General features: G+C 51.9%; 1 protein-coding gene across 5 annotated transcripts in view; it reads right to left on the bottom strand.

Annotated features, from left to right (window-relative positions):
- The window catches only part of grk6 (G protein-coupled receptor kinase 6), a 159,450-nt gene that overhangs the window by 48,682 nt on the left and 96,367 nt on the right, over window positions 1-14,401 (bottom strand). For all 5 annotated transcript variants that reach the window (XM_038795214.1, XM_038795216.1, XM_038795213.1 and 2 more), the window contains exon 10: window positions 12,555-12,644. In XM_038795214.1, the coding sequence (XP_038651142.1) occupies window positions 12,555-12,644 (90 nt within the window). The remainder of the gene's footprint in view (window positions 1-12,554; window positions 12,645-14,401) is intronic.

Below are 14,401 nucleotides of genomic sequence, written 5' to 3'. Positions count from 1 at the left end.
TTGAAATAAGTCTCGTTCGGACTTATTTCAGGGGTTTTGCTTGTTTCTTGTTTTTTTCTCGGTTCGGTTTGGGGTTAGGCTGGTATATAGTAATTTGTAAAGGGAGGAGGGGTGGGCTTTTGTGCTTGGACCTTGGGAGGGATTGTTTGTTTGTTTTTGATTCCTGCCTTTGTTTTGAGTGTTTACACTAAGAGCGGGGGGGGGGGGGGGGGGGGGGGGGAACCAGTAAGATGCTGGACGCCATGGGCTGTGTGCCAGGCTAGCTGCGAGGGCTTGTTCACGGAAGCAAAGTGGGGGGTGAGCTGAAGACTGATGTGGAGGGGGGGTTGGTGATGGGAGGAGGGGTTGGGTAGGGGGGGACGAGACTGCTGATGGGCAGGGGACTTTCAAAGTGGAGGAGGAGAAGGGTTGATGATGGTGGTTGCCTGAGGGCGGGCCAGAGAAGGTGCGGGACATGGGCCGAAGATTGGCGTGCGGGGGTTTATGGAGTGCATGGGGAGGGTGGATCCGTGGAGATTTGGGAGGCCAAGCAGTCAGGAGTTTTCATTCTACTCCCGCGTGCACAAGGTGTATTCCAGGATAGACTTCTTTTGTGTTGGACAAAACGCTGCTGGCTGAGGTGGTAGATGCTGAATATTCAGCAATTGTGGTGTCAGACCACGCCCTGCACTGGGTAGACCTGCAAGTTAAGAAAGTAAAGGCCCAGCTCCCGCAGTGGAGGTTAGATGTGGGGCTGTAGGCAGAGGGGGAGGTGTGTGAGCGGGTGAGGGAGGCTATTCGGGGATATATAAAGATCAGTGACACAGGTGATGTTTCGGCGGGGGTGGGGTGGGAGGCACTGAAGGCGGTTATCAGGGGGGGGAAACTCATCTCAATTCAGGCCCACAAGGAGAAGGCAGAGCGGGCGGAGTTGGACAGGCTGATAGGTGAGAATTGTGGGTTAGATAGACCAATCTCCCTGTTGGCCACACGTATAGGGCAGCACGGTAGCATTGTGGATAGCACAATCGCTTCACAGCTCCAGGGTCCCAGGTTCAATTCCGGCTTGGGTCACCGTGTGTGCGTGGGTTTCCTCCGGGTGCTCCGATTTCCTCCCACAGTCCAAAGATGTGCAGGTTAGGTGGATTGGCCATGATAAATTGCCCTTAGTGTTCAAAATTGCCCTTAGTGTTGGGTGGGGTTACTGGGTTATGGGGATAGGGTCGGGTGCTCTTTCCAAGAGCCGGTGCAGACTCGATGGGCTGAATGGCCTCCTTCTGCACTGTAAATTCTATGAAATAGAGGATTGTGTCCTGGGGGGTAATAGGGGAGGACCAGATGGGATTTGTGAAGGGATGACACCTGACGCCCAATATTAGACGGCTCCATGTGATAATGATGCCTGTGGAGGGGTGCGAGGGCGAGGTGGTGGTGGCCATGGATGCAGAGAAGGCTTTTGATCGGGTGGAGTGGAGGTACCTATGGGATGTCCTGGGAAGGTTCGGCCTCGCACAGGGATTCGTGGATTGGATCGGTTGCTATACAAGGCACCAGTGGCGAATGTAAGGACCAACTGGGTCCGGTCAGAGTATTTTAGTCTATGCAGGGGGACAAGCCAGGGATGCCCACTCTCGCCATTACTGTTTGCCCTGACCATAGAGCCTTTGGCAATGGTGCTGAGGGCATTGGACATTTGGCAGGGGGATAGTGAGAAGGGGGTTGGAGAATAGGATCTCGCTCTATGCGGACAATTTGCTTCTGTATATAACAGACCCATTGGGGGTATTGCAGGAATTATGGGAATACTTGAGGAATTTGGCCAGTTCTCAGGCTACAAACTAAACATGAGCAAGAGCGAGGGCTTCACTATCTTGGGTTTCAAATGGGCTGGAAAAGCCCTGAGGGTGAAGTAGGTCCTTCTTGAGCGGGGGCACGGGGAGGGAGGCTTGGCCCTTCCGAACTTTCTTAATTACGACTGGGCAGCTAATATTTCGATGGTTAGGAAGTGAGGGAGGGGTTGGTGTGGGAGCAGGTAGAGGCGGCATCTTGAAGAGTACGAGCCTGTAGTCTCTGTTAACGGCACCACTGCCGTTCTTGCCGGCTCTGTACTCTACTAGCCCAGTGGTAGTGGCAGCCCTGAGAGTGTGGGGGCAATGGAGGCAGCATACGAGACTGGAGGGGGTGTCGGTGTGGTCACCGATCTGTGATAATCACCGTTCACTCTGGGGTGGCTGGACGGGGGCTTTAGGAGGTGGCAGCAGGCAGGGATTGAGAGATTTGGGGATCTCTTCATTGAGGAGCGTTTCCCGAGCCTGGAGGAGCTAGAGGAGGAGTTTGAGTTACCCAGTGGGAACGGATTTCAGTACCTACTGTTACGGGACTTTGCCCGGAGACAGGTTCCAAGCTTCCCTCGCCTCCCACTAAGGGGGCGACAGGATAAGGTGATGTCAAAAAGGGGGGTTGGGGAGGGGAGGGTCTCGGAAATATACAAGGAACTGATGGGAAGGGGTCCCAATCGGGGAGGTGAAGAGGAAGTGGGAAGATGAGTTGGGGGGTTGGGGTAGCCCGGATGAGTAGGGTTTTTGAGGTGGTCGAGGACAGGTGTGGGAGGTGTGGGGGAAGTCCGGCGCATCACATACATCTGTTCTGGATGTGTCCGAAGCTGAGGGGATTTTGGCAGGGATTCTCAGATGTCATGTCAGAAGTCCTGGAAGGGACGGTGACTCCGAGTCCAGAGGTGGCAATATTTGGAGTGTTGGAAGATCCGGGAGCTGGGGGAAGGGGGGCGGGGGGGTGGGGGTGGGGGAAGAAAGGCCAACATCTTGGCCTTCTCCTCCCTGGTGGCCCGGAGACGAATTCTGCTGGGATGGAGGATTCGGTGCCTCCAACGTCAGGGGCGTGGGTCAGTGACATGGCAAAGTTTTTCAGGCTAGAGAAGATTAAGTTCGCCTGAAGGGGTTCAATACAGGGATTCACTCGGAGATAGCAGCCGTTCAGCCGTTCGGGGGGGGATGCAGGGAAGTGGAGAATGAATAAGGGCAGGGAATCTAATATATGGGTAGTTAGGAGTTAGGGCAGGGGGAAGTTGGATATGTTACTGTGGGGTTTTTGAGTGTGTCGGACCGCTCTGTTATTTAGAATGTTAATATGTTAAAATTATAAATGCCTCAAAAAAATGTTTCCTAGAAAAAAAGAGGAAGCAGAAGGGCTGCAGAAGGACTTGGACAGGCTAGGGGAGTGGGCAAAGAAGTGGGAAATGGAATACAATGTGTAAAAGTGTGAGGTTATACACTTTGGAAGGAGGAATGGAGGCATAGACTATTGGAGTATTGGGAGCAATTTTGGGTCCCGTATCTCAGGAAGGATGTTCTGGCCTTGGAGAGAGTCCAGAGGCAGTTCACAAGAATGATCCCTGGAATGAAGAGCCTGTCGTATGAGGAACAGTTGAGAACTCTGGGTCTGTATTCGCTGGAGTTTAGAAGGTTGAGCGGAGATCTTATGAAAACATACAGGACACTGTGAGGCCTGGATAGAGTGGACGTGGAGAGGATGTTTCCACTTGTAGGAAAAACTAGAAGCAGAGGGCACCATCTCAGACTAAAGGAACAATCCTTCAAAAAAGAGATGAAGAGGAAGCTCTTCAGCTAGAGGGTGGTGTCCGTGGAATCCTTCGCCACAGAAAGTTGTAGAGGCCAAATTACTGAATGTCTTTAAGACAGAGACAGATAGGTTCTTGCTCAATAAGGCGATCAGGGGTTATGGGGAGAAGGCAGGAGAATGGTGATGAGAAAAATATCAGCCATGATTGAATGATGGAGCAGGCTCGATGTGCTGAGTAGCCTAATTCTGCTCCTATGCCTTATGGTCCATGGTCTTTCCCTACTACTGACATTAGACTCACTGGTCTATAGTTCCTTGGTTTATCTCTACAACCTTTCTTAAATAGTGAGACAACTTTAGCTGTTCGCCAGGCCTCTGGCACCTCCCGTGGCCAGAGAGGGTGGCTGTCGGATGGAATTTGGGGGTAATTCACTTGCGTTGTTACCCCCCTGACCCACTGCAAGGCCCACCACGTCTGGTTCATGTTTGGTGATACCTGTCATAGCCCTCGCCCGCCTGATTCCCGACCCGGAGGACCAGAGAATCACGGGACCCGGATGCTCTGGAGCCGGCCCATTAGCATTCTCCCTCTGGCGGCGGGCGTGTAAATCTTGATTTCAGCCAGACAACTGGTCGTGATTCACAATCCTGGCATTGCGGGTGTTGGGGGGGGGGGATTCTGGCAGATAGCTTTTAAATGGCGAGAAACTATTAAGTATTAAAGTTCGGAACATACGAGCAGGAGTTGGCCCTTTGGCCCCTCAAACCAGCTCTTGCCTGTGCAAATAACAGTAGTTAGCACTGCTGCCTCCCAGCACCAGGGACCTGGGTTCAGGTAATTGTGTGGAGTTTGCACGGTTTCCCTGTGTCTGCGTGGGTTTCTTCCGGGTGCCCTAGTTTCTTCCCATAGTCTAAAGACGTGCGGGTTAGGTGGATTGTCCATGCTAAATTACCCCTTAATGGCCAAAAGATGGACAGATTAGGTGAGGTTATGGGGATGGGGTAGGGAGTGAGCTAGGTTGGGTGCTCTTTCATAAGGTCAGTGCATTGGAGGAATTCTATAATTTGCTATTTAAGTAGATCATGGATTAAAATTTTTTCCAAATTTTGGGTTTGGAGCTGGAATTCCACATTCCCATTTACCCCTGATTATCTTTGATTCCCCTGCCAAACAAGGATCTGTCCACCTCAGCCTTAAAAATATTCAGTGACCCCTGGCTCTACTTCCTTCCGAAGTCCCACAACCCTCTCGGCCCCACACATTTCAGCATTTGCAGTGAGTTCCGGATTATGACCTGAATTGTAAATCAGAATCACAGATTGGGAGTTTGGAGTTGGGGAACTCCAGCTCCTAATAGGCCTCGGGTCTTCTGCATGTACGTCAGCTGGAGAATGAGTACACACCCTCACTTCAGCCTGGGAACTGAACATTTGCACATACAACGTCAAACTGCAGGTCAGGTGACCCGAAGAGGCGCGCCATTACAGACGAGCAGTCCCAGGGAACAGGACACCGGAAAGGGAGAAGGCCCCAAATCAGGGACACACTCCATTCCCCAAAGGATCTCCCTCCCCAACTTGCTCCCAGGCCGGGGTTTTTATACCAGAGGTCTGATCCCCAGATAAGGGGGAAAGCCAGGCCCCCTCTTTACTGGAAAAGCTTATATTCGGAGGAGGTCACTGGGAATCTAGTAGTCCTGATACTGTGACCTCCTTGAGGGTTATAACATTCCACCCCCCCCTCCGGTGTATCTGCATGGAGTGTCATGGTGGGGCCGTAACCATGATGACGGCTGCGGACTTTGACACAGCAGCTGCTGTGGCAATATGTCCATGTCGGCCTTGAAATCAGAGTTCAGTGGGTCTTCGTTCTGCATTTAAACGTCCTCAATGTCCAAAATTGGTTTCTCCATGGTAGGGGCGGCCGGGACCAACCGGGATGGAGCTGTCAGTTCAAGCTGGGGGGCAGTTTCGGTCCGAAACCTCCGGAATCAGATCGGGTGTCTCAGGGATGCACCCTCTTAGGTGACCCACATGCCGATTCAATTTGTATCACTGTGCCCTCACTCTATAGCAGACCGGTCTTGTCTGGGCCAACACAATGCCTGGTGTCCACGTGGCCCCTTCTCCAAAGTTCCAGACATACACTAGATCTCCTACCGAGAAGGTGCGTAATGCCGCTCGGCGTCAGCCTCAGCTTGATCCTGGCCCCTGCGGATTACTCTGCCAATGTCCAGAACATAACTCAAACATCTTCTCAGGTGAGGGCCCATCAGCAATTCGGCCGGACAACCCCCGTTTTGGCGTGTGGCTAAGGAAAAAGGAACCGGGCAAGCCACGTCTCCCAGGACCCCAAGGTCTGTTTCTTCATCAAGCTTTTGAAAGTTCAAACGCTCATTCCGCCAGTCCATTCGACACGGCGTAGTACGGGGCTGTGGGTACATGTCGTATCCATGAATACGGCGGCCATGAACACCCCAAACTCAGCACTTGTAAATGCTGTTCCATTGTCCGAGACTAGCAGCTCTGGTATCCTGTGCGTGCTGAACGATTGCGGCATTCTGTCTATGGTTGCTCGGGCTGTCGTGTTGTGCATTTTGTAGACCTCCATCCACTTGGAGTGGGTGTCTACGATGATGAGGAACACATCATCCACATCTATTCCTGGCCATCATATGTAATTGCTGGCCAGCATCTTCATTTCTAACATGCCTGGGTGTCCGTACTCAGGAACCACAACGCACATTCCTCACAAAATGACACCATCCTCAATGCTCCACTCGGGAATTTTATCAGTGAATGTTTCAAGTCCCCAGGAAACGCCATTTTAATCCATGATCTACTTACATAGAACATAGAACAGTACAGCACAGAACAGGCCCTTCGGCCCTCAATGTTGTGCCGAGCCATGATCACCCTACTCAAACCCACGTATCCACCGTATACCCATAACCCAACAACACCCCCCCCCCCCCTTAACCTTACTTTTATTAGGACACTACGGGCAATTTAGCATGGCCAATCCACCTAACCCGCACATCTTTGGACTGTGGGAGGAAACCGGAGCACCCGGAGGAAACCCACGCACACACGGGGAGGACGTGCAGACTCCACACAGACAGTTACCCAGCCGGGAATCGAACCTGGGACCCTGGAGCTGTGAAGCATTTATGCTAACCACCATGCTGCCCTGCTGCCCCAATGAAAATCGCTTATTGTCACGAGTAGGCTTCAATTAAGTTACTGTGAAAAGCCCCTAGTCGCCACATTCTGGCACCTGTCCAGGGAGGCTGGTATAGGAATTGAACCGTGCTGCTGGCCTGCTTGGTCTGCTTTAAAAGCCAGCGGTTTAGCCTGGTGAGCTAAACCAGCCCCTTGAGCTAAACCAGCCCCTACAAACTTAAATAGCAAATTATAGAATTCCTCCAGAATATGTCCGGACAATTGCAGGTCTGTTCGATTCCAGCTGCGGGAGGCTGTAACTGAAATGGAGTGCGGCTATCACTTCATCAGGTGCAGGAAATCTGGTGGGAAGAGGGGGCGGCTCAAAGCATCCACATGAACGTATTGCGGATCCAGAATGGTGTTCCAATATGGACTGGTATGCAGCCAACATTAAAGTCCACGCAATGGGGGAGAATCACCTGGCGTTTCTTGAACAACCCCAAAGGGGCTTGTGATCAGGGTAGATGACGAACGGATGTCTGCAGACGTGCTGGTGGAATTTCTTAACTTCAAATGCAACTGCCAATCCTTCCTTTTCGATTTGGGCATAGTATTTTTCAGCCAATGTCCGAGAGGTGAATGCAATAGGGTGCTCCAACCCACCATCCTTTTGATGGGCGATGATAGCCCTGGGGAAAGCACAGCACATTAACAACAGCAGCTTGGTTGGGTCGAAATGACTCAGTAGAAGGGATGAGGGTAGTTGATTCTTTATGGTCACAAAAGCTGTTTCCTGGGTCTGGGACCACTCCCAACGTTGACCTTTCTTTAGCAGACAGTGGAGGGGAGCCAATATCATGATGAGGTTTGGAATAAATTTTCCGTAGTCATTACCAGGCACAAAAACTCCGTCAGTCCGAGTGCCACTGGGGAACTGATGAATGGTCTGCACTTTGTCCTCTGTGGGGTACACCCCACCCCAAGGCGATCTACATGATAGCCCAGGTAGATGTCCTTGGTTGCGTTAAAAACGCATTTTCCCTATGGAGGCGGAACCCTGCTTCTTCAAAACGCTGGAGGACTTAGAACTTAGAACAGTACAGCACAGAACAGGCCCTTCGGCCCTCAATGTTGTGCCGAGCAATGATCACCCTACTCAAACCCACGTATCCACCCTATACCCGTAACCCAACAATCCCCCCCCCTTAACCTTACTTTTTAGGACACTACGGGCAATTTAGCATGGCCAATCCACCTAACCCGCACATCTTTGGACTGTGGGAGGAAACCGGAGCACCCGGAGGAAACCCACGCACACACGGGGAGGACGTGCAGACTCCACACAGACAGTTACCCAGCCGGGAATCGAACCTGGGACCCTGGAGCTGTGAAGCATTTATGCTAACCACCATGCTGCCCTGCTGCCCCAATGAAAATCGCTTATTGTCACGAGTAGGCTTCAATTAAGTTACTGTGAAAAGCCCCTAGTCGCCACATTCTGGCACCTGTCCAGGGAGGCTGGTATAGGAATTGAACCGTGCTGCTGGCCTGCTTGGTCTGCTTTAAAAGCCAGCGGTTTAGCCTGGTGAGCTAAACCAGCCCCTTGAGCTAAACCAGCCCCTACAAACTTAAATAGCAAATTATAGAATTCCTCCAGAATATGTCCGGACAATTGCAGGTCTGTTCGATTCCAGCTGCGGGAGGCTGTAACTGAAATGGAGTGCGGCTATCACTTCATCAGGTGCAGGAAATCTGGTGGGAAGAGGGGGCGGCTCAAAGCATCCACATGAACGTATTGCGGATCCAGAATGGTGTTCCAATATGGACTGGTATGCAGCCAACATTAAAGTCCACGCAATGGGGGAGAATCACCTGGCGTTTCTTGAACAACCCCAAAGGGGCTTGTGATCAGGGTAGATGACGAACGGATGTCTGCAGACGTGCTGGTGGAATTTCTTAACTTCAAATGCAACTGCCAATCCTTCCTTTTCGATTTGGGCATAGTATTTTTCAGCCAATGTCCGAGAGGTGAATGCAATAGGGTGCTCCAACCCACCATCCTTTTGATGGGCGATGATAGCCCTGGGGAAAGCACAGCACATTAACAACAGCAGCTTGGTTGGGTCGAAATGACTCAGTAGAAGGGATGAGGGTAGTTGATTCTTTATGGTCACAAAAGCTGTTTCCTGGGTCTGGGACCACTCCCAACGTTGACCTTTCTTTAGCAGACAGTGGAGGGGAGCCAATATCATGATGAGGTTTGGAATAAATTTTCCGTAGTCATTACCAGGCACAAAAACTCCGTCAGTCCGAGTGCCACTGGGGAACTGATGAATGGTCTGCACTTTGTCCTCTGTGGGGTACACCCCACCCCAAGGCGATCTACATGATAGCCCAGGTAGATGTCCTTGGTTGCGTTAAAAACGCATTTTCCCTATGGAGGCGGAACCCTGCTTCTTCAAAACGCTGGAGGACTTAGAACTTAGAACAGTACAGCACAGAACAGGCCCTTCGGCCCTCAATGTTGTGCCGAGCAATGATCACCCTACTCAAACCCACGTATCCACCCTATACCCGTAACCCAACAATCCCCCCCCCTTAACCTTACTTTTTAGGACACTACGGGCAATTTAGCATGGCCAATCCACCTAACCCGCACATCTTTGGACTGTGGGAGGAAACCGGAGCACCCGGAGGAAACCCACGCACACATGGGGAGGACGTGCAGACTCCGCACAGACAGTGACCCAGCCGGGAATCGAACCTGGGACCCTGGAGCTGTGAAGCATTTATGCTAACCACTATGCTACCATGCTGCCCAAAAGGACAGCCAAGGACCTCAGCCAAATTTTCCAAATGCTCCCGAGTCTACGGAGGATGTTTTCCATTACCCGCTGGAAGATTGCGCAAGCGGAGGAAACCCTGAAGGGAAGCTGGGTGTACTCGTAAAATCCTCGGTGTGTGTTAATGGTCACAAACCTCCTTGAATCCGGGGCCAGAGACAGCTGCATGGTTCATAGCCAATTTGGAAAACGTGCAGCCACCGCTGAGCTTTGCTTGTAGGTCTTCTTTTCGAGGAACGGGGGCGTGATCCATGCGGGAGAAGTGGTGACCGCCATTCCGTGATCTCTGCAGAGGCAGACGGAGCCACCGGGTTTCATCGCCGGCATGACTGGTGCTGACCGGTCGAAGAACTGGACAGGCATGTTATTTTCAACCCTTCAATTCGGTCTAGCTCACAGTCTACTTTGGAATGTAATGGGTAGGGGACAGGCTGGGCATTGAAATATCTTGGCTGTGCATTTGGGTCAATGTTGATGCGGGCCATCGCCCCTCCTGAAACATGGTCGGAAATCTGGCCAGGACCCCCTCACACCCAAGCAGGTACATTTGGCAAACTCTTTGCCAGTCCAATCGAAGATGGCACAGCCAATCATGATGCGACAGGCTCAGGCCATTGCCATTGATGACCATTAATGGGAGGTTTGCCATCTGTTGACCATACTCCACTGGGACGAGAGAGGTACCTGCTATTGCCAGTGATTCACTGCTGTTTGTAGTGAGGCGGGTGTTGGTGTCCCGAAAACCTGGACGTCGCTGGTCGATTCCGACTTGGTCCAGGCAGCCGTATGAAACCGGAATCTTTGGATGTTTAATGGCAGTTGTGGGTCAAGATGTCCTTTTACTAAGGTCAGCAACACGGCGAAAGACCAGGTATTCGGCGGCTGTGGGTGGATGAGGCTCTTTATGAGGCTGTACGTGGGCCACTGCAAGTCGTAAATAACACCACCATCCGCAATGATCCCGCTTGTAGGAAAAAAGTGCTGCATTCTTTCCATATACTGTGCCCAGTCTTCAATCTCTGCCTGAAAAGGTTTGAGCTCACCGGTGTGCTGCTTGTCAGCTGATGGATGAGAGGCCATACTCAGCCTAGACGAAGTGGCTCTGGTGGCGGTGGCAGCTCCACTCTATTCTTGCCGCCATTGTAGAATCAGAAAAAGCAGCACAAATTGACCAGGCAGGTAGAAAACAAAGGTTAGGTTTATTTACAATATTACACTCTCCATTCCCCTGACCTGCTCCCAGATCGAGGTTTTATATACTGGAGATCTGATCCCCAGTTAAGGCAGAAACTCCCCCCCGCGCCCCCCCCCCCCCCCCTCCCAATACCAGAGGAGCTCATATTCACAGGAGGTCACAGGGTATCTAGTCCTAATACTGTGACATCCTTGAGGGTTATAACAAACAGGAATTTGAATCAGGTCTTGATGGTAAACTTAAAAGTAAAGAGCAAAAAAATAGGGTCCAAGATAAAGACAGAGCAGCGGGGAACAGACTTGAAGCAAAGTGAGGAAAACCCAGCATGTCCAAGGAGGCCAGCGACAGTCGGTGACTCCTCATTGCAGGGCTTCTGTTGCCGTGATGTCCTGCTTGGTATGGTTGTAGATCTGAAAGTGTGCTTGGAAGGTGAAGCTCGAGTGTATGCCGAGATCCTGACGAAAAGAACCTGAGGTTAGATAAAAGCCCTGGAGCTAGATCATTGCGGAAGCTGTCCGAATGGGAGCGATATTTGGAGACAATTCCAAGGCAATTCCTTTATATGTTGAGACTGATAATTCCGGTGAGAAAGACGGGTGTTTCAGTGAGATGGTGACACCAGCATCTGGGTGCGTGGTTGAGAAATCCATATAATCTGCATTGGTCGCATCTGTCATTTATTTTGGAGTGTGGTGTGTCTGTCCACAGTTCACCAATTGGTTCACCTGTACCTTGAATACCCAAGGTTCACTTACCCTGAATAATGGTAAACTATTTTATCTTCCTGAATTCATGTGTCAGAAAGATATAGCTGAGGTGAAGAAATTGTAACTATTTGAATCATTTTCATTTGGATCTTTCCAACGTTTTTGCCCAACCTAGTATAGTTTGTTTTTTAATGAACAAAAATAATAAATGTTTTATTATTTGTGCTAAAAATTTATCAGCAGACTCCTGCGAATTTGTTCAGTAACTTACGCCCACGGTTTCTAAAATAAAAGTCAGGATTTATCGAGTGAGGTTTCACTCTGGGATCTGACTGTCATAGCATAGTGGCGACTATCCAAAAGTACTTCATTGAATGGAATATGCTTCGAGACAGCTCATGATCATCAATGGACCAAGATAATTTTTTTCATAACATAGGGTTTATATAACAATCATGTGGGGGCGTTCCAAGGTTGTATGAACTCCACTTCATAAACCCCATGAACATCAGGTGTCAACATCAAACTGCATCAAAATTACAGCAAAGAAATATAATCAACTCTTCACTTCCCAAGCAACAGAGATTGCAAATTCAAGATTTATGCCCCATGACAGCTCTGGCACTCTGTCCCACAATTCCCCACTCCCAGGCTTCCTTGTCCAATAGGATGCCGGACTGACCCTCAATCGGAACATTCCTCAACCCTGGACTCCTGCTCAAAACATTCCCCAATCCTGAACTCAAGTCCCGACATTCCTCAATCCCAAACTCCCCACTCTTGGGCTTTCACCTAATCCCATTTTGATTTGAACATCATCACTACAAATCCATTTTTTCTATGTGGAATGTCATTTCTGATTGTTAATCCGAGGATACAATTGCAGTTACTGCCCTTGAAATCTCCAGATGATCATTTCCCTGGGGAATCTGTTACAGCTTCAGCTTAATCACTGACAGCATGAAAATGCAAAAGGACATTGTGAGAGATCAACCGGGTCCTCAGTACATCCCCGCCACCTGACAGATGTGGAAGGATCAAGTTCCAGTGTGTATACAAACTCACCCATGTAGCCCACTGTGCCCACTCGGCCCTTGACAGTCTGTCCCTCGGGCACATAAACCGCCAGTCCCAGGTCTGAGATTCGAATGTGACCTGTAGAAACAACACTTGCTGTAAATTATACACACAGGAAGCCCCAGCAAGCAGAGAGTTTTGACTCACTCCATGCCCAGTGTACACACACAATACTGCCATCGCCCAGCGTACTCACACCGCACTCTCCACGCCCAGTGTACACACACCGCACTGTCCACGCCCAGTGTACACACACCGCACTGTCCACGCCCAGTGTACACACACCATACTGCCATCGCCCAGTGTACACACACCGCACTGTCCACGCCCAGTGTACACACACCGCACTGTCCACGCCCAGTGTACACACACCATACTGCCATCGCCCAGTGTACACACACCGCACTCTCCACGCCCAGTGTACACACACCGCACTCTCCACGCCCAGCGTACTCACACCGCACTGTCCACGCCCAGTGTACACACACCGCACTGTCCACGCCCAGTGTACACACACCGCACTGTCCACGCCCAGTGTACACACACCGCACTGTCCACGCCCAGTGTACACACACCGCACTGTCCACGCCCAGTGTACACACACCGCACTGTCCACGCCCAGTGTACACACACCGCACCGTCCACGCCCAGTGTACACACTGCACACTGCCATCGCCCAGCGTACTCACACCGCACTCTCCACGCCCAGTGTACACACACCGCACTCTCCACGCCCAGCGTACTCACACCGCACTGTCCACGCCCAGTGTACACACACCGCACTGTCCACGCCCAGTGTACACACACCGCACTGTCCACGCCCAGTGTACTCACACCGCACTGTCCACGCCCAGTGTACACACACCGCACTGTCCACGCCCAGTGTACACACACCGCACTCTCCACGCCCAGTGTACACACACCGCACTGTCCACGCCCAGTGTACACACACCGCACTGTCCACGCCCAGTGTACACACACCGCACTGTCCACGCCCAGTGTACACACACCGCACTGTCCACGCCCAGTGTACACACACCGCACTCTCCACGCCCAGTGTACACACACCGCACTGTCCACGCCCAGTGTACACACACCGCACTGTCCACGCCCAGTGTACACACACCGCACTGTCCACGCCCAGTGTACACACACCGCACTCTCCACGCCCAGTATACACACACCGCACTGTCCACGCCCAGTGTACACACACCGCACTCTCCACGCCCAGTGTACACACACCGCACTCTCCACGCCCAGTGTACACACACCGCACTGTCCACGCCCAGTGTACACACACCGCACTGTCCACGCCCAGTGTACACACACCGCACTGTCCACGCCCAGTGTACACACACCGCACTCTCCACGCCCAGTGTACACACACCGCACTCTCCACGCCCAGCGTACTCACACCGCACTGTCCACGCCCAGTGTACACACACCGCACTGTCCACGCCCAGTGTACACACACCGCACTGTCCACGCCCAGTGTACACACACCGCACTGTCCACGCCCAGTGTACACACACCGCACTGTCCACGCCCAGTGTACACACACCGCACTCTCCACGCCCAGCGTACTCACACCGCACTCTCCACGCCCAGTGTACACACACCGCACTGTCCACGCCCAGTGTACACACACCATACTGCCATCGCCCAGTGTACACACACCGCACTCTCCACGCCCAGTGTACACACACCGCACTGTCCACGCCCAGTGTACACACCGCACTGTCTACGCCCAGCGTACACACACCATACTGCCATCGCCCAGCGTACTCACACCGCACTCTCCACGCCCAGCGTACACACACCGCACTCTCCACGCC

Source organism: Scyliorhinus canicula, chromosome 4 (genome assembly GCF_902713615.1).
Source record: "Scyliorhinus canicula chromosome 4, sScyCan1.1, whole genome shotgun sequence".
NCBI classification, from domain to species: domain Eukaryota; kingdom Metazoa; phylum Chordata; class Chondrichthyes; order Carcharhiniformes; family Scyliorhinidae; genus Scyliorhinus; species Scyliorhinus canicula.
This window is presented reverse-complemented; position numbering and strand designations above follow the sequence as displayed.